Source organism: Balaenoptera musculus, chromosome 5 (assembly GCF_009873245.2).
Source record: "Balaenoptera musculus isolate JJ_BM4_2016_0621 chromosome 5, mBalMus1.pri.v3, whole genome shotgun sequence".
Lineage (NCBI taxonomy): Eukaryota > Metazoa > Chordata > Mammalia > Artiodactyla > Balaenopteridae > Balaenoptera > Balaenoptera musculus.
In genome coordinates this window covers 13,765,308-13,787,271 of record NC_045789.1, presented here as the reverse complement: position 1 = coordinate 13,787,271, position 21,964 = coordinate 13,765,308, and the positions used below count along the sequence as shown (strand labels likewise).

The following is a 21,964-nucleotide window of genomic DNA, read 5'->3' as shown; positions in this document are numbered from 1 at the left end:
TTCGGTTCGTGCGAGGGCTTTCTCTAGTTGCGGCAAGCGGGGGCCACTCCTCATCGCGGTGCGCGGGCCTCTCACTATCGCGGCCCCTCCCGTTGCGGGGCACAGGCTCCAGACGCGCAGGCTCAGTAGTTGTGGCTCACGGGCCCAGTTGCTCCGCGGCATGTGGGATCTTCCCAGACCAGGGCTCGAACCCGTGTGCCCTGCATTGGCAGGCAGATTCTCAACCACTGCGCCACCAGGGAAGCCCAAAAGGACTATTTTTAAACCCACAAAAGAGGATGGTTACCTTTTACAGGTTCTAAAAGTTGAAGTTCACAGGTTTCTTAGCGACTAAGCTATACTTGAGAAAATGTCAATTTGAATTGAATATATTTTGCCTATTATTATTTGGGGAAGGGAAAAGAAAGTAATATTCTGGGAGGAAAGAATCTGCCATTCTGAATGAAGCTAACAGACAGTCTGTCTCAAAAAATTCACTTGCAGTTTTAGTTTTGACACCTGATCTCAAAAATAGTTTGATAGTGATATGAAAACTTGATCAGACAGCTATTTTATATTTACAGAACTTTACTTCTGCATTCCAAAAGGTGCATTTCAAGAGTGACAGATGCAATGTTATATAAACACTGGAAGCCAGGTGAATATTTAATCTATTAAGAGATACTTTTAAATGAAAAATAAATCTGTAAGTAAACTGCTTTTATTAAAATATGAAACTATTGTATAATCTTTTGGAATCTACATTATTCTAATGTGCTGAATTTTTAAAATGTTAAAATATCTGATTTTTTAAAATAATCATATGAAGAACCAGTTCAGTACATATTCTACCAAGCCCCCTGTACTACCCAAATACGCTACTCTTTAGAAAGATACAGAAATTTCCTGAGTTTGAAAGAATTTAAAGAAGGTAAATTATAAAATTATTTGTCCTTTTTGTATTCTTGATTTGAATGAGTATATTTATGAAATAAGAATACTGCAATTAAAAATGAACAAATAGGGGCTTCCCTGGTGGCGCAGTGGTTGAGAATCTGCCTGCTAATGCAGGGGACACGGGTTCGAGCCCTGGTCTGGGAAGATCCCACATGCCACGGAGCGGCTGGGCCCGTGAGCCACAACTACTGAGCCTGCGCGTCTGGAGCCTGTGCCCCGCAACGGGAGGGGCCGCGATAGTGAAAGGCCCGCGCACCGCGATGAAGAGCGGTCCCCGCACCGCGATGAAGAGTGGCCCCCACTTGCCGCAACTAGAGAAAGCCCTCGCACGAACCGAAGACCCAGCACAACCAAAAATAAATAAATAAATAAAAATTAAAAAAAGTAGCTAAAAGGAGGAGGAAATTATTAAAAAAAAAAAAAAAAAATGAACAAATATGTTTTAGTATACCTAATTTTTCTCAATTTTTCTTCCTTAAGAGCAAGGCATACAGTCTTTTACCCCCAAAATAATTTACACGGATAATCAAAAATTATTAAGAATCAAATCAATATATCCGAGGAAAGATTCTTATCACTTTACTGTGATAGTTTAATGTAGGGCAAACTCTGAACTGTGTAAGAGCCAAGGAAGAGGAAAGCGAAAGTATCTGATAAGGATACAACTCCGCCAGAAACAGCCACTTCCCAGAACAAATCTTTTAGGAGAATTGGATTGCTCCTGAATCCTTGTAGGATATCAGCTTTAGGCTTAAGTTAATAGAATTCTAGGGAAGGAAAGACTCAAAATCTATTAGGTTGGATGCCAATCTATATAATATAAACTATTTCAGAGAAGGGACCCCTTCCTCCTTTTCCCATTCTTTTATCTCTTAACATTGAAAGAAGTTCTTGGCTCATAGTAGGTATTCATTAAAGGTTGATAAATGAAAAATTGAATGAATGGCAAGATTTCACCAAAACATCTTCTAAATATAGATACCTGAAACTTTAAGTATAGACTTTGGGGTGCTTTAATAACTTTACCCATTCTAAATAAAGCAGATTTTAGTAATGATATTAAGCAGAGTACTATGTGGTATAATTTGAAAAGATTATGCTTATTGCTGTTGTTGCATTGCTGATATGTTTACACTCTTCATGCTTTAGCAAAGATGATCCTTTAATGCTTCCATAAAGTTTAATATTAACGTGAAATAATTATACAAATATTATGAAATATGGAACAAAACCAACTGTAGACTATAGCAGCAGGAAGGGGAGCAGAATGGCAGCTTTCTGCTTGACAGATTAGTAGTGAGCAGTTCAATTAATCACTAAACTAAAAAAAAATTAAAAAATATTCATTATATATATAGGCGTTTCAAATCTCAACAACAAACCCCTTCTCCTTAACTGCAGAACTAAGTAGTCATTAGCAGAGAATAGTGGCTTAAACTATTTAAATAAGAATTCAGGATGCCAAAGGTCAGGTTCGGTATCATCAGGGAGTAGAAGGGTGACTACAGCATTATGCTTCTTGCTGCTCTAAACAGTGTATATATCTTCCTACCTGAATTTCTAACTTTTGTAAAACTTAAATAAAGTGCTAGACCATCTACTTCAGGACCCTGAAGGGATGACAGTACTTATATGGAAAGGCTGTTCTGTACTGGATCGACTGATTGCAGGGAAAAGATAAATACCATTATCAACTACTAACATATGATTGATTACACCATATGAACTAGCATAGCCTCTCATTATTATAGCACACTTAATGCAAGCGAAAAAAATATATTGTTTTCAAGTTTTGACATCAATTTGTATGATGATGCACAATGCCAACTTTGATTTATAGTTTCTCTCTGAGAAACTACTGGTGCAATAAGATTAAATAAATGTTTGCAACCCATTTTAAAATTAGCAACAAAATAGTAGCTACACAAACCAAACTTGTGAGATTCACGATTTCCATGTTCAATCAAAATGGGCATTTGCATGTTGTTGGGTTTTGTTGTTGTCATTGTTCCTTTTAGAGTTTATTATCTTCCTAGCAAATTCGAGAAAGCCATGTTTCTTATTTTACGGTAACTCGGGTAAATAGTGATTCATCCATTATAAACAGGCCTGTAAATGAAATAAAGGTAGCGAGACTCAAGTTTCCTGAGGCATATTTCGGAGAGAATGAGGTGGCTGAATAGAATCATGTGGAAGTAAGAGTGCTAACCACAGATACATGGACAGATGGTTTTTCTTAGGGATGAAAATACAGAAAATATGCTTGATCTCTGAGTTTTAACCCAGTTTAGAAAAAAAAATAATAACCAATATAAACAGTGTGGGCTGTGAACGTAAGATTTTTCAAAGGCTAAGTGTTATTGACCTGCCCCACCTAAAATTACATCTTTGCTCAGGACTAGTAAGGAGGACTGTGGGTAAAAAAAGAGATAAGGGGTTCAGTAATGGTAAAGGTGAAGTTATAGTTATGACAGTTTACAGTAGGAAACTAAAGTGTGAAGGAGGAGAAAAGAACTGAGGTTTCCTATACTGTGTTCTATAATTCTAACATTTTTGAGTTATTTGCCAGTTAGATTGCTCTGTTTGTGTGGATGTTTTAATTTTTTTTGCAATATAGTGGCCCATATTATGGAACACTCATTTAAAGACACCATTTGCCCTCCTAATATTTTATGAAATAAAATTTAATGAGAAGTTCAACAAAATGAGTTGTAATGTTTATGAAAGATATAGTAAAATAGAAGCTATTATTCTTTCCATGATATACATCATCAATGAAATACATGCTACTCAGTCAAACTTCCTCTTTATGATATGAAGGAGCGATTTCTTGCACAGCACAAATTGACCAATAAGCAGTAGACAGATGGACACTGATTGCAGGGAAAAGATAAATACCATTTATCTGGGAAGCTCTGGGAAGGTGTTCTGGGAAGCTCTGGGAAGGTGTTCTGGGAAGCTCTGGGAAGGTGTTCTGGGAAGCTCTCTCTACCTCGGTTCACATTTTTAAGATTCAAGTATAACTTTAGAAGTTAAGTTGAATATGGAAAAAGAAAATTAATTCAGGGGTCCCTTCTGCAATCTTACCAAAGAATAGAAAGGAATGGGCATTTCCATTTATCAATTATAAGTATTAATTGGTTTGATTACTCCATGTCTCTAAGGAGGCAAGAGATCACTTTTTCCCCCTAGTCATCAATATTGACATAAACAAGTAAAATGGCTCCAGTTTGTTTTATATCAGAAAATCTGTGTGGTATCTTCCCCATCAGAAGGTGGGTGTGAGATAAAAACAAGGAATTAGGAAGATTCTCTATTTCAAAAAATAGTAATCTAGAAAATAATAAGCTAAAGACAAAAAGTAATAGAATAATGGCTCTTATAAGATTGAAATTCAGGTGGCAGAAATTTCAAAAATATAACCTATAAGGAAAATTATCAAAAAAGAAAACAAAGCAACAACCAAAGCTTTAGACTAGAAAAGACTTGTTTTAAATCCCATTATCACCTCTTCATAGTTGTGTAATATTTTACAAACTGCTTAATTTATTTGAACCTCAGATTCTTTGCAGAAAAATAGAGATGAAATTACCGAATTAGAAAAGTTATTATGAAGGTTTGTTAAGTTTCCCTTTTCCCTTTACTCTGCCCTGATGTTTAGTCATTTTAGATTGACTTAAAAACTTCATTGAAAAGCAGATCTCACATATACACATTATCTGTCAGGATCTCAGAAAAACACAGCTTAATTTGACATAAGAAATACACTGACAAATCATGTAGACCTAAAGTTTGTCAGACTGAAAACAGGCTTGTAAGATGTTTCCAGTGACTTTAAACTGAACTAAAAAGAACCATCAAGGGAGCTAAAATTCCATCAATGAAGTGTGGTGTAGGAGAAACAACTTGAAACTAAGAATCATTTTTATTTTTCTGTGTAAGGAGAGGCAAGTCATATACCCTCTGTGGACCCCATTCCCTCAACACTTCATAATACTATTTAGTATTCAACAAAATAATATGTGAGAAAGTGATCTGTGAACTTTAATGTGCTCTGATCATTACTTCAGTACCATTTATTGAGTGTCATTTGTCAGGCACCGTGTTAACAGCATTAGATAATATTTCACTTACTTTTCATTATGAACTTGTAAAGTAAATGTTATTATACATACCGTACAAACAAAATAAAACCTGAGGCACAGGATGATTATATTATATATCCATAGTAACACAGCTAACCAATTTCATTGCCAGGATTGAACCTATCTTGCCGACTGCAAAACCAGAATTCTTGCCCAAAATGCTACTTTGTTCCTGAGACAAAACTTATTATTCTATAATTCAGCATTTGGTATCTGTTGATAAATAACACATTCTTTTTATTCATAAGTAATAGATACATTGAATACTAGATCTTGTTGATCTCATTATTTGCCCCAGACTGATGTGCTCATTGTCCTCTCCAACTCTGATTGGCAGGTGTTAATGGAACAACTTATTTCACTAAGCTCTCATGTTGCAATACTGTACTTTTAATCTTATGCACTGTCCTTACAGGGGAAAAAAAAAAAAAAAACTTTCACAAGGAATTTGACAAGTTGGTGAATTGTAAAACAGTTATATTTCTTTATGAGAAGAAAAACAATCTGCCCTTGTTTATTCATATTCATGTGCTGAACTATTTAATCTACTTGTAAGGGGGTGGGGTACAAAAGTTCTAGAAACAACAGTAAAACATAAATGGAACACAAGCCCTCCACTGGGAGGAATTCACTTTGCTTACAAAGAAGAACTGTACTTTTTATAAAGATGATCTCCTGATGTAGGCAGTGTGTGCCAACGGAAAAAAAGACTGAAAGATATTCAGTGGGGAAGACGTTCTCCATTTATTTTATTCGTACAAAGCCCTTTATAATTTTCAAAAACTCCTTATTCTATTTTTACTTAACAGCCTCCATTCAGTAAGCTGAAAGTTTACTTTGTGTTCTGTTTTCTGTTAGAAATTCAAGGCCGTAGGAAATGCTGTGACTACACATATGAAAACAGGACCCAGAGTTGACAGTGAGGTTTAGTTGGCTTTACCTCATTTATAATGATCCAGTGACAGTCAAAAGCAACCAAATTCGTCTCCACAACCTGGAACAGAAAACAAGCCAGCCATCAGTCAGCATTAATTGTGAAAAACAAACCAAACTAAATAGATATACTTGGCAAATGGCAAAAATGTATCACAGGTTAGAAAGGTCTTTGTTACTCAATTGAAGATGGAAAACCGTTAGAGTAAAACATGGTGGAAGCATTTGTGTTCATCTTGTAAGTGCATTGTAGACTTTCTAATTAAGTTTGAAAGTATAATTAATTAAAAACCCAGAAAAACAAAGGTTTCAACTGAAAAATAATATAAATAATAATGTTTAGTGATTCAACCGAGAGTAGAGTTCCAAACACATTTCCTAGTCCAAATAAACTTTGATGAACTTCTATAATCTACCTAATAAATATCTAAGTACATATCCCTCCATAATCTGGCTCTAACTTAACATTCTTATCTGCTACTTCCCTGTGTATACGTTTGTCATTGTCTTAACAAAGTAAAATGCTCTATGTTCTGAAAAGTTTTGTGTATGTGTATTCTAAGGAGATCCAATCATAAAATTATCTGAATGTAAAGACTAAAAGTAATGGACATTATACTAGCACAAGTTATAGGTGGGTAATTTCAGTAGTTTTGCTAATAATATGAACAGAAAGAAAACTTATGTAAAAGAAAAATAAATTATATATAGGTAGCAATCCTGACTGAATAACTTTGGATAAATTGATTCTAAATGATCCTTAGCTTAGGTCAAAAAAAGCAACCCTTGTACAGGTGCATGTCCACGTGTGTGCGTGTATGTGTGTGTACAGAGGTAGCTTTTGTATCAAAGTTTCCATTCTATCCAATTTTATCGTACATATTCTAAGACATGTTCTTATGATTCGTGTCATGGAACATATAGATAAATGTTAGGTTAGACTGTTTTATAAGAGATTACTGTGTTATTTTCAGCAATAATACCAAAAGCTTGAGTTTTAAGTGAAGATGCTTTCTAAAAACTAGCAAGGAATTGTTATAAAGTGTGAATTACTTTTGGGCATTAGTCTTTGTCCTACTGAGAAATGCCTACTGAAAGATTCATTGAATCACGAGAAACACAATAGGAAATACATCTGTGCGATTCAATACTTTCTCAAAGTATATACTTATTTGCAGAATATTTTTTAAAATTTTGGTATAAATTTTAAACTATTTCCATATACATCAAATAGATTCTTATGACCTTACTAAGGTGCATAGATAACATATTATCATAGAAGTGAGGACACGTTATCTATTTTTGTTATACAATTATTATCTTTTTTTAAAAAATACATGCATGTTCAACTTTTAGATGAAACAATGTAGAAAATATGACCCATGGCAGTTTTCAGTTTTAGCTAAAAAAAATCACTTTAAACCAGTAATGGCATCCCTTATTTCTAATTTTATAATTATTTTTCTTAAATAATCTTAGACAAACCATCAGTAATTTATTAGCAATAAAAAGCATTAAAAACCAAATGGGACCTCCATAAGAATTTAAAGAAATACAAACTGGAGACTCAGATATAAGGAAAACAGTTCTATGGATAAAAAAGAAAGAAATATATATATATGGAGGAAAAAACGTATGACTGAAATACGGAAATAGGAAGAATTCAGAGAAAAGAGAAGTGAAAGCTAAGATATAGGTTGAAAGTACTTCTGAAGCAATATTAGCAGTAGAGTGAAGAGACGACTCAATTTAGCTTAAATTGTCCCCATTTAGATAATCTGTATCATGTGGCAAGATTAAGCAAAATTTAGTCTATGAGAATTCTGCATCAACCTGTGGAACTTTTTAAGTGAAAAGTTGTTTTGTGCAACAGCATTTATGAAATAAGTGGAAGTTAAGAGTTACAACGGTAACACTGATAGTTTGTCTAGACCATAAAATTTATTCATCTTTCACATTCTCTGCCTTGAAATAAACGTTCAGGCAAAAGGATGAAACACTCTGTAGGTGTAGGCTCAATCTTGTGTTTCAGCAAAGGAGAAAGGCAAATATTTCATCTGAGGCCATGGTTCTACTAACTATACCACCCTCCTTTACTTAGGGTTGGCAGGGAAACAATCTCTTACTCTTGCCTTTGGTTTTACTCACGAATACTAAAATATGGGTTTCCCTGGTGGCGCAGTGGTTAAGAATCCGCCTGCCAAGGCAGGGGACACGGGTTCGAGCCCTGGTCCAGGAAGATCCCAGATGCCGCGGAGCAACTAAGCCCGTGAGCCACAGCTACTGAGCCTGCGCTCTAGAGCCCGCGAGCCACAGCTACTGAGCCTGCGCTCTAGAGCCCATGCACCACAACTACTGAGCCTGCGCTCTAGAGCCCGCGAGCCACAACTACTGAGCCCGAGTGCCACAACTACTGAAGCCCACGTGCCTAGAGCCCAAGCTCTGCAACAAGAGAAGCCACCGCAATGAGAAGCCCGCGCACCGCAATGAAGAGTAGCCCCCGCTCGCCGCAACTAGAGAAGCCCATGCGCAGCAACGCAGCCCTAACACAGCCAAAAATAAATAAATTAATTAATTTTTAAAAAACTAAAATATAAGACACTTTGCAGTACACATTTGAGATGAGGGGGAAATATGAGCACATTACTACAGATACAGAAATAAATCATTTACCACAATAGCTCGAGTTCATGGAGTAGACCCCACTCCCCTACTCCCTTATGTGGTACTGCGCTAACACTGCAATAAACCCCTGTTATGTTCAGACGTTGCATTTTGGGTTTACTGATTAGAGTAACTTAGCCTATCTCTTTATTGCAATACATTTTTACTAATCTTAGCTAGGCACCTTCTTCTAACCTTAATAAATTTTAATAAGCATACTTATTAGGGTAATTTTAAATTCTGTGATTTTATAAAGGCATGATTTCAAAACTGTGCAATGTTTGTTGACCTCTTTATAAATACTGAATGCTCAGGACTTTTTTATGAGCCCATTTTTCTTTGGGGAAGGAAAACAAGTTACATCAGAAAAGCACTTAACAATGAAAAAGTAGTCTCGTCCCTTTAATTATATAACAAAATATTCATGTACACACAACTAAAATCTATGTATTACTGCAACACCATCTTATAAAGAAGCTTTGAAACTTTATTGCTATGTTGTACACAGAAAGTTAATGCTTCCACTGCCTATCTCAGGAGCCGTCCACTAAAAGAGGAATATAATTTCCTTAGGTCTAGGTTAATATCTTCATGCACAACAAATGATGTGGCATGACTTCTCTGATTTTTTATAATCGAATGTTATTAAAAGTGAGCAATGTAAAAAGCCACTAATTAACAAGGTATCTGATACCTGTAATGGAAGGAGTATTTAGTAAGGGACATAAAAAGATGATGGGGACTTCAATAGCCTAGACCTTGGAAACTTACTATATATCTATTTACATTAGGTGTATATTTATATATATTATATTGATATCTATATATAATCTACTACTATATCTATACTGGTACATAACATATATGTATGTATGTATATATCCAGAGAAGTAAAATTTACAGTAGAGTTAAAAGAAAAGGTAAAAAGGAGTGATAATATTGTTTATGCTTTTCCCATCTAATCAAATGGAGCTAACATGTGGTGAACATTCTTAGGAAAGACATATTTACATAAAAATAAATTCTCAGTATTTGTGTAGATAACAAATGTCAAACAACTATTATAAATCTGAAATCAATTCATCTGATAATTTTAAAATTTTTTATTAATATTAATCACTTCCATTTGATATACTTTAACCTAAGTAATGTTATATCAAACTAATTGCATTACCAACTTGAAGGCCTGAATTACGTTTGGATAAAGGATTAAGAAGCAATTGTAAGACATCCTAGAATATTTTAAGCCTTCATACTTATCTTCAGTTATACTAGAACTCAAACAGGGAAAATTGTTTTTTTCTTGTCTTCCTTACCTAAGTAGCACATCTCCTATTTCAACAGTAAACATATTTGAAGTCAATGAAAAAGATTAAGCAATTTGATTGAAATATTTCCTTTTTTGCCCAGTGGCAACCTATTTTATATCTAAGTCCATCACTGTTACAGTTGTTTGGTCTCAGCCTGTGGATTCTTATAAATGTCTAGCAAGTTAGTACATCCTAATTGTACTATTTAACCCAAAATTTCCAAAAAAATTTTTGACTGCTATGAAATAATGATGGTCCTAAAAAATAATGTATATTTTATTACCATTATAATAATAAGCACTGCCCAAAAGATCACATTATGCTTGGGCTATCAAAAGAAACTGGCAGGTCAGTAAGAAAAAACTAACCAATGAGGACTCTAGTAGGTTTGGTTACAAAATAACAGGAAGAAAGGAAGTATGGATTTTTCTTGGTCATCTGTTTCTCTCCCCTCTTGCCCCATGCTTCTGTCTTATCACTACACATGTAGAGGGAGCTTGGTGCATATTCATATAGGGTTGCTACCACATCAATATATAGTAACATAGTTATAACAAATGAGACTACCCTACCTCCCAAGAAGCTGAGCTTACTTTAAGAGAACTGAACAAAAAAGGGGGAAAAACAAAATCAAGTCCTGTCAGGAAGACAAGTGATGAGTAAGGACAGACCATCTGTCACTGGCAGGAACTTTAGAACTTCTGAATCTCTAGAAAAGCCTGACAATTTATCACCATGTCTTCCATCATCCGTTCTCAAATCTTGAGATGTGCTAAATTTAAGACATTCCGAAGCAAAGAAACTGCCAGAGCGTGTATCTCACTGATAATAAATGTGGAACAGTTCCTACGAGCACAGAGGACAATTTAATTGACTCAACAATAACAGCAGCATGCTGTTTTTCACTCAACCTTGTAGCTTAACTAAATTAAGCTCACTCCCTTTGCAGGATATACTACACATTACACATTTATGCAAAGGGTTCCTGTGCTCTGTACATCTGCAGCAGCAAAGATACCAGGTGTTTGCTTCCTATCCCTGCCCATTCCAAAACACCAAGTGGAATCCTCGGAGTCAGTGGCCTGCCTGGGGAAAGACACCGCAGTTATCTGGAGCAAGTGGTCAGAGAAATACTAAAAAGCTACTCCCTTCCTGGCTCCTCACCTACTGCAATACTATAGCTTATATCAGCATTTCTAGAACTGTATTCTGTGGAACACTATTTCCACTAAACTTTGTAAGCATTCAGAAGCCAAATAGATTTAGAAATGCCAAGTTAAGCTAAGTTGAATAGATGTCATTACTGCATTAATCCTCAAAGCTTTTAACAGGTTAATATCAACACTGAAATATAATTAATATAAAAATCATATAATGCATAATATTGTTTCATATATTATTATTTTGAGCATATGATTTCAGACTTATGAGCTCTAAAGTCAGAGAGTTTTCTCTATTTTCTTACAGTGTGACTTTGAACAAATTACCAATTCTGTAAGCCTCAGTTTCCTAATTTGTCACTAGGGTTAATGATAGTGCCCATGTGATAGAATCATGACAAAGATTAAATGTAATAATAGCACATAGTAAACTCTCAATAAATACCAACTCATCATATTTTAATGAATGTGCTTTACGGATCTCCAAGGTAAGATATTTGGAATTTAGCATATTCCAAATGATTTTGACCATAGAAACCATTTTTCCCACTACAGATCTCATGGCATTAGTACTTTTGAGTTGATGTAGACCAGAATCAATGCTACTTAACTACACATTTCTAAGAATTCTAAAATTTTATTGAAGCACCATGAGGAATTTTGTAATTTTAAAAACATGGCCTTACAATAATCCTACAGAGAGTCGAAGTAACAAAGGCTATTTTTCACAAAACAAGAACATATATTAAAAAAATCTGAATTACCATATTTTATGTAAAACCCAAACACATATGTAAGAGTTCTGACAAAATAGTGACACTTATTCTTCTTTCTTTTTATTCTTTTTCTCCATTTCTAATTAAAATAAGACAAAACCAAACCAAACCACTATCCTCTTTTCCAATAAAATACAGAAAGGGTGTATATCATGTATAAAATTAATATTGCATAGCAGATTTTTAGCAATAGATTCATGGATTTATAGTACAAACTCAACATCTGGTTGCCTGAGTGTCATATATATATTGCACTACCACAGACTTCTGCTAGAAAACACAATACAATTAAATACTATAGTTCTCTGAAGTGCAGAGTGACAACACGAAGCTCCAACCTTAAGGTACACTAAACGTGTACGTGACTTTGCTTTGCTCTGTTTTTGTTTTTAGCTTATTTGGTTTTTGTTTTTCCTCTCACTAGAAGAACTGAAGCCACAGTATAAAGGGACACTAGGGTATCATTTGTGTAGATTCCATTTTTAAATCCCAAGAGTATCCAGCAGATGGCATCAGTAATCTCTTGCGCTGACAGTGGGCAGCAAAAGGCTATTCTGAAAAGACTGTCTTGTTTGCATTTCCCCTGGAGCTCAGCATGGATCCCCAACTCTCTTCTGTTCTTATCCAAGCAGCCACTATCTGCCATCCCACTCTGTGCCTTTTGCTTTAGAATCTCTGCTCTGATCTTCCAGCTGGAAGACCACAAATACACTTTCATCCAAATCCTCTTGCCATTACTGCCAAAGTTATTTCATAAACGGATATGCTAGAATTATAGTTACTGCTGTGCAGTTGGGTCTTCCCACACCCCCTGGGAGGTGGAAGTACGCCACCACTGAGATCTGGCCAACAGTATGCTACCTGCTCTGCTTCTTAATGTGGAAGGATGGGCACTAACGTAAGAAAATAGAGAATCTGTGTTCATCATACGGCATAGACCACATTCCTGTGTCCTAAATTATTGAACAGTGATTAAAAGCGAAGTCATGATTTCCGTACTTTGCCTGATGAAGCTATAAATAAACACTTGACAATTATTTCCAGTGTGGGGACCATTGTGTTACCGTTTTAACTCTGTTTCTGCTTGCATTGGGATTCTTTTAGATGTCAGCTGTAGTGATTAAAGGTACATTATCCCAAAACAATAAAGAAAAGCAGTGTTTGTTGAAGGACGACTCATCCTTTGCCGTGTCTGTTTTATCATATTCTAATATGTTAACTTTTAGCACAAGACAGGAATTACATTAAAATATTTATTTTACTTTATTTTTTGAAAGCTAAGTGACCCTTGGCAGAGTAAATTAATTCTTAAGTATAACTGGCCAAAAAAATAAATATAAGTTCTTATTTGGATGTTGATCAGAGCTTAAAATGATGATGTGGGGACACTCTGGCACTTAATTGCTAGGTTTTAGGAAGTAAGGCTTTCTTGGTATCTTGAAGCAAATAAAGAAAAAAAATCTTATAGAGAAGTCTACTGATCACATCAAAAGGCAACATACAGGCCCTTCACAACTGTGAACTTTCATGCTTTTGCTCTGTTCCTTTTGATCTGTTCTCTTTTCTCTCTCCCTGACAAAGTACTTCTCAAAATTCAAAGACTGAAACAAATGTCAAATCCTTTCCCACCCCTACCTCCCTAACCCCGAGCAGTATTGTTCCCCTTCTTGCACTCTCTAACACTGTGCTTTATTCCAGCCTTAATTAAATAGTGTGTAGTTATGTAACTGGCTGTGAGGGCGTCTTGTGGTTTATATCCCACTTACTCCCTGTGCTTCAGCTGGACCGCTTTCTTGCTGGTCCTCAGCACCCAAGACTTGCACTTGGCTCCTCCTTCCCTTCATCTAGCTTTCTGTCTAAATATCACTCCATCAGGCATGCCTTCCATGATACCCATCCTTGCTCTCCCTATGCACTTATCCCACATGAGACACACACACACACACACACACACACACACTTACTGTCTCTTTTTGTGCACCAAAATATAAGCTTCACAGAAGTGAGAATTTCATTTAGATTACTGGTCCATATCCTTAGAATAATCATAAGCAGATAAGGTTTCAATAAAACTTGTTGCCAGGCACGAGGCAGATTTTCACTAAATATTGTCTGTGGAGAAAAGGTAATTATATAGCCCTAACTCATGTTTATACATCTGTGGATCCCAACTTCACCTAAAACCAAACCATTCGATAAACTTGTATTGACAGGAAGTCATTAGCTGGAATTTAACTTCAAAAAATTAAATAATCAGAAAGTGACCCAATTTACACTTTATCAACTGAGGTGATCTTGATTATTTTCATGGTAATGAAGTATAGAAATACAATATTTCAAATCTCCAAAGTCAAATACCTCAGAACTTGGAGGCTATGTGATATTAGAAAAAGAACATAAAATTTGAATAACGGGGCTTGAGTTTAAATGCTGGGTCTTTTTATTGACAGTCAGATATGTTACTTACTCTGAGTCTCAGTTCCATGATTATCTGAATAACAGTTTTTTCACAGATGTATAGTGAGGATTAAACGGATGAATGTATCTAAAGCACCTGTAACAGTATGTGTTGAAAAATGTTGATCACTTTCTTTCATTAACCCTCTTTCCCTTCTTTACTCAGGTTGCTGCAGTAATTTTGACAGTACTCACAGGAGACTATGAATGTATTTATTCAATTTAGTAAGTGTTTATTGAATATCATTTATAGAATATCAGTGATAATAATAAAAGCTAATATTAACTGAGTGGTTACTATGTGCCAGGCACTTAGTGCTTTTATAACTTATTTAATGCTCACAATATCCTTATGACGTGAGCACTACATTTATGTCCAGCTTGCATATGAAAAAGCTGAAGTAAATTACCCAAATCATAAAGCCAGGGGTGGAAGCTGGAGTCAATAATTAGTAAATATCTTTTCTATATAATATTTTCATAGCCCTGCTTCCCCAAGTTTCAGAAACTATTATGCTTTCTTAAAAGTTAAAATACTTACAATTGAATATTATATAATATATAAATACTTATAAACAACGTTACAGAACATTGTGTGGTATACACTGGAGTTTTATGGATTTGAACTCCATTGAACTTATTATTGCATCTACTATACACCTCTGAGAGAAAAAATGATCCATTGAAGAATTTGAGAAATGCAGATGATTTCATTCACGAATCTGTACCATGGCCATTTGTCTTAAAGTGGCGTAAGAAAATTTGCTTTTCTTTCAGTGAGTCTTAGTTCCCATATTCTTTTCAGAATGTAACTTGCTATACTGATTAACTGATCAAATCTATCTATCTATCTATCTATCTATCTATCTATCTATCTATCTATCATCTATCTTAGTCTGATTGATTGTCAGGCCGAAGGGCCAAGAGCTTCTAGAAGAAAAAATGGACAATGAGTCTTGGGTATTGTGGCAATAAGGCATTAGCATCTAGCTTTTGCTGTTAGTTAATCAGTTTACTACTGTTCTTGTGTAAGTTGGCCATATTCTGGGTTTTCAATAGCGCATCATTGATGAAGCCACTATGGAAGCTGACTATTACTTATTAAAAGACATTCCTAGTTGGATATTTCTGTTATCCCTGGGCTCTTCCAGTATTTCACAGGGACTCTGCTTTCTAAAATATCAAGAGTGGTATAAAATGCTGATAATTCTAGAATCAAAAGACTTCATGGGGGAAAAAGAGTCTTTAAAAAGGTCTTATCCAAAAGAAAACAAAGTACCCAAAAGAAAAACAAAGAAATGAAAATTGTGAACTTCCATGGCCATATTCCTAAAGTGACTGTGTTGGTCATTCTCAAGATATTTAAGCTCATTGGAGGTATGATCCTTGAACTTTTTACAGAATTAAAACAGCGCCGTCAAGCTTTCTAATGTTTCCAAGTTTCTTTCATAGCTTTTTCCATAAAAAGTATACCTTGTAGACTAGTGTAAAAAAATGTTTTCAATAATGTTGGACTTGACGGCATGGACACTTTCCAGAATTCCAAGCAATTGACTCTCCCGTCTGTGCTATTTCACTATAGTGAAATATAAACCATCTTCTTCTTACCACTGACAAATCACCTTATGGTGTTAGAACTGTGTTTAGTAACAAAATGTCAGTTGAAACTGAGGCACCAACTGCTGAATGCTCAAATTAAATGTCATTTGTAGAACAGAATTCAGAGTTTGACAAAGGAACCCGGGCTATGATCGCATGATATAAGAATATTCAAAATCATCTTATACATTTTAGAATTTTCATTGATCTTAAACATCTTGATGAATTTTTTCAAGTTTTAAAAAACTGTTTATATATATGCTTATCTGTCAGTGTTTATAGTGCACAATTTCTACAAAATGACTAGTGTTACCCTGAATGTTGTTTACATGCCTTAGAAGACACTGCTGCACCTTTCCTAGAAATGGATCACACAACTATGTGGTTTAGTGTCACTGCAAAAACATGGCTTCCAACCTTTACTGGATACTTGATTCCAGCTAGCAATTCTCCGTGTATGTATTATCAGTTTTGCTCCTTCCCGTTTCCCATGACAGTAACAATCAACCTTCAACCAGCTCCCCTAGCCCATTTCCTTACAACTTCATGGGTAACTATTTCCTAACTAAAGTAATGATCAATGGGTAGACATGGTTTTAAGCCCTCAAATTTCTGTCCCTCTAAAATCTGAAGCAAAGCAAGCAAATAAACAAAATCCTTATTTGAATAATACTAGCTAACATTCTGGGGTTTGTACTACCTGTGAGAAGCAACGGTAAAGATTTTAGTGTCTTTCATCAGTTAGGTCTCCTAACAACCCTTTGAAGGTAGTCACTAATATTTTCTCTATTTTACAAATAAATACACACCATCTTAACTTCATTCATACCCTCTCTTCACTCCACAGTGAAAATAGGCACTCTTTCTCCTAAAAAGGGCCTAATCTTTTCAACAGAACTTTAGGTCCCTTTATTCTTTCCCCCTTAGGGAATCTGCAGCATCAGTTACCTACACACTCTTGTGCCTTCCATATCTCTCCTTTTATCACCTATGAGATGCTAGACTTCCTTCCACCTAACACATGATCTCTCAACCGACTTGTACAGACAATCTTCTCAAATATTGCCTATGATTGTTTTCTCTTTTTTTACACCTCCCATCCACATCTCAATCATTCTGGCTTCTGTCCACAAACACAAACCCCATCACCACCCGCAAAGCCTCTTTCATTTGGCCAGCCTCTAAGTGTCTTCAGGATCCCCCTTCACCATGATTATCATCAGCACCTCTAAGAAGTCATCCATGATCACTACCCCCTCTCCCCCACAAATTCCTCTTCTAAATGTAGACATATACCACTGACACTGAACATATCTAATTATATTTTAATTACCTTTTTAATTTGTCTACTTCTCCACTACATCAAAATCTTCTTGAGGCAGGAATGGTGTTTTATCTATTTTTATATTCCCAACCACTAACTCTGAACCTGTCTCATAATAGACATTAAATGATTATTGTGAACTGGGTGAGAATTATCATGTTAGAGGGTTTCTTTGCCTCATAGCCCCGCAGCCTGTGTGAACTGCCTGCAACTGCAGGTGAAAACAGTTTCCAGCATATCGTCATGTCCCATCTCAAGAGTCTATGTCTCTTATCTTCTCTACCTGAGGACCTTCTCCAGCTTATTTGGCTATACGCAAATATAACCTAGATGTAGGGGTATGTTAGCATCACTGCAGGTCAACTCTCAACCAATGGGGATGGGAGAAAGTAGATAAAGGCTTCAGTCTCCCCACCTTCCAGTGGGATGATTCTGAGGTATATTCCACACACAGTTTCTAAGAAGGTTCACCATAGGATTAAGCCCTGTTTGCCCACATTTGTAATCCATTTCTGTAACACATTTTTTTTCAATTATTTTACTGAAGTATAGACGATTTACAATGTTGTGTCAGTCTCTGCTGTACAGCAGTGTGACTCAGTTATACACATATATACATTCTTTGTTTATATTCTTTTCCATTATGGTTTATCACAGGATATTGAATATATTTAGTTCCCTATGCTATACATTAGGACCTTGTTGTTTATCCATTCTAAATGTAATAGTTTGCATCTACCGACCCCAAACTCCCACTCCATCCCTCTCCCTCTCTCCTCCTCCTTGGCAACCACAAGTCTGTTCTCTATGTCTATGAATCTGTTTCTGTTTTGTAGATAGGTTCATTTGTGGCATATTTTAGATTCCACATATAAGTGATATCATATGGTATTTGTCTTTCTCTTTCTGACTCACTTCATTTAGTATGATAACCTCTAGTTTCATCCATGTTGCTGAAAATGCCATTATTTCATTCTTTTTTATGGCTGAGTAGTATTCCACTGTACATATGTACCACATCTTCTTTATCCATTCATGTGTCTATGGACATTTAGGTGTTTCCATGTTTTGGCTATTGTGAATAGTGCTGTTACGAATATAGGGGTGCATGTATCTTTTTGAATTACAGTTTTGTCAAGGTATGCTCCCAGGAGTGGGATTGCTGGATCATATGTTAATTTTATTTTTATTTTTCTGAGGAACCTCCATACTGTTTTCCATAGTGGCTGTGCCAACTTACATTCCCACCAACAGGCATTTTTGTAACACATTCTTGACTGGCTTTTCTCTTTACTCTCTCATGCTCATCATTTCCTCACTTGTGCTTTTTGGGACCAATTCCCTAATAAACCATCTGCACCCAAGTCCTTGTCTCAGGATCTGTACCAGTAACTCCAACTAAGGCAGCCTTCCTACACAAAACACATAATTTACTACACATGAATAGGGAATAGCTCCTCTAGTTAAAATGAATTCTTGAGAAATAAAAAAGTTCTTGACAAATTAAAATAATGCACAATCTGTCCATAGGACTTGTCTTTCTAAAACAGATCATTGAGACACTCTCATAATTCTGAAAAACTTTGATGTCACTTTGTAGACTGTACTTGAGGCTTCTTTACCTTGGTGATCCTCAGTTTTAGCACACACTAGAATTACCTTGAGGGCTTTTTAAACACAAATTGCTGGGCCCACCCCAGGGTCTCTGATTTTGAAGATCTGTCATGGAGTCTGAGAATTTGCATTTCTAACAAGTTGATGCCCATGTTTCAGGTTTAGTGAATTATTTTGAGATCTACTGCTTTATAAAAAGCCCTGGTCAGGCACTGAGTGTGATGACTTGGCATTGATTCTATGTCCATTCAATTAATTTAACAATATCATTCAACCTTTTCCAGCACCTGACATATACTAGCCACAGGGCTGGGACTGGAGTTGTTCCACTGACCAAGACAGACTTGGTCTTTGTTGTAAGTGAGCTTTCAGCTTAGCTCCACGGGATACTTATTAGGAATATGAAAAAATATACTATTGCCTGCCAGTGTACATGTAATATTCTAAAAGAAACAACTAAATCCATACATCTTTGCATAGGAGAAAAGATGAAAGAATATAGTCATTTTAAGTCTATTGTCTAAGAATAGCTTCTTATTTGAAGTAAACTTCTGTACACATATTAAAATATTGCTATTTACACCCCATTCATTGTGGCATAAATCATACCCTTACACAAATTATTCTGATCACAAAATTTTCCATTTGGAGTGATGGGTTATTATTTAAAAGAATTAAATTTAGGAGATTGGTAAACATAAACATTGTTTTTATTTTACTACCGTGTTTTTTTTTTCATCCCCAAGTGATAAGGTCAGCCTTGAGTACAGGCTACCAATTATATCCTGAAATACATCATTAGATTTGTATTCTTTATTTTTTATATGCCATTCCAGGTTCAACCGTGACAATCAGTTTTGCTAAGTTGTTAAATAAATGATGGGTCAAGATTTGTTTTAACTAACTCCAGGCAGATAAAGAGAAAAGAAAAAAAATGTTCTGAAGATTACTGTATGTATTTCTTCTCTTTAGTCAGTTTTATTTTTTGAGAATTAATTTTTATTGGGAATTATACAATGGGACGAAGCTGTGTTTCTGTCACTAGCATTGAGGCCACAAATGCTGCGTGGCACAACTGTGGTTCATAATTCAAGGAGTGGCTTGGAAATATGTGCCAGGACCTTCCTGGTCCATATTAAAGAGTTACAAACTGATTTGGAATCTCCCATATGTTTCATAGTTTACTTAAATACTTAGCACTGTTTCACAGGATAGTTTCATATTTAGCCTAATTTCACAGTTTACTCAGGTCAGAATACAAAGTCAGACAGCAAAGAAGATTATTAGATAATAATTCCCTGGTCTCCCTCAGACCCAAAAGATGCGCTAATGGCTGCAATTTGAAGGCTACCTGTTTTCCTCTCTAGAGAAATTTGAAAACAGTCATAATGCAGGCTGATTGACAAGCTTCGAAAGCATTTCTTCCAAGATGCCTTGAAGACTTTCTTTGAGTATTCTGACAGTACTTATTCTTGTGAGAATTAAGGACAAGGACATAGTCGAAGTAAATATCATTCTCTGATCTGGTCACCACAGTTGTTGAAATGGAATGATATGGCTTTAACTTGTATGATTGTTTTATTTTACAGACACTGGTATAACACAGAGTTTTAAAATATATACATATATATGCTCCCACTACAGACTAAGTCATTATTGTCTAATGAAGAAAGAGCCTATGGTAGTTTAGTTTAGTATGCTCGTTCCTATAGACACGAGTTCACTCTGACTTGCAGTATGATTAGCTCAATGCTAATAAAGTTATGGGTCCAGCTCCTGTGTAGGTAAATTATTATTCCTTTCTTCCAAAATCATGGTTATATCCATAAGACACTAGCTCCAACAAAAATAACTGAACAGTATCCTATCACCATTGAGTCTTCGAATGTGGAATGTAGATGGCTAATATTGCTATTATAGAGAGATATTGGGAAAGCATAAAAAAAATGCTGAATGGTCATGCAGAAATGGATAGAAGACATTCTGAGTAAAATGAGCAAATTCTGGTTGACATTTTCCAGAATATAGTGGATGGAAATAAACTTTTAGTGAAACATTATTGATAAATAAAATATACCTAAAATGAACTGTGAATAAATGGAAAGCTGAGATTGATACTTTTATGCAAATTGTTATATATTCCTTGACACAAAGAATTGATATGCCAGGACATATTGGACTTAGAAACAGTTGGTGATGCACAGAAGACAACAAGCCAAATCTGGATGTGACAAAAAGAAAAATATGAATAATGTTTTTACAGTTATTTTTAAAATAAGATTTTTTAAACAATCTTTAAAGTTGACAAATTGAAGATTTAGAGTAACTACCATATGTACAATTTATGATTTGTAAAAAAATTCATACTTACATTTAAGGAGAATTTGTTAAAAATTAAAAATTACATATTAAAAATAATCACATGGGCTCAATTATACTCAACAAATTGATGTTTCTAATTACAAAGACTATGGTAAAAGAATCTCTCTCAACATTCGAGAGTAGGTATACAGGCTACTAGGAAGACAGCTTGCTAATGCAGTTAAGATTCTGGTGTACAGAGTGGGAAGAAGCAAATAAGCAGTATTTCTTACCAACTGATGTTTAAATAGGACTGAATTCTTTCTAGGTTTTTTTTTTTTGTCATAGAATAATACCATTAAATTATTATAAAGACTCTATTCAGTTTCAACCTTTTTTTCTTAAAACAAAAAACATAATAAAAACCTCCATTTAAAAATCATTGTCAAGTGGTTCACCAAAATGTCAAGGGCCATCCAATCTGCCAAATTTCTGAATGGAGTTGAGGAGACAGTAAATCTTAAAAAAAGAATAAATTTTACCTTGAGAGCTGAATTAAGTCCTCTTTATTAAGTCAATGGCTGATCCAATTTATAGAAATCAATAGTGGCTTTTGAGATGTAGTTTAATAAAATATAGAAATCTATATTAAATTCTAAAAATATCAAGGATATAAACAAAAAGTCTATGTCAAGACACTAGAGTTTATTGTTATTATTGTTTTAATAAAAGCAAAACAAAAGTG

General features: G+C 35.2%; 1 protein-coding gene across 1 annotated transcript in view; it reads right to left on the bottom strand.

Annotated features, from left to right (window-relative positions):
• GRID2 (glutamate ionotropic receptor delta type subunit 2) overlaps positions 1-21,964 on the bottom strand; it is a 1,394,429-nt gene that overhangs the window by 545,658 nt on the left and 826,807 nt on the right. Inside the window, exon 5 of the mRNA XM_036853844.1 lies at positions 6,022-6,075. Within this exon, the coding sequence (XP_036709739.1) occupies positions 6,022-6,075 (54 nt within the window). The remainder of the gene's footprint in view (positions 1-6,021; positions 6,076-21,964) is intronic.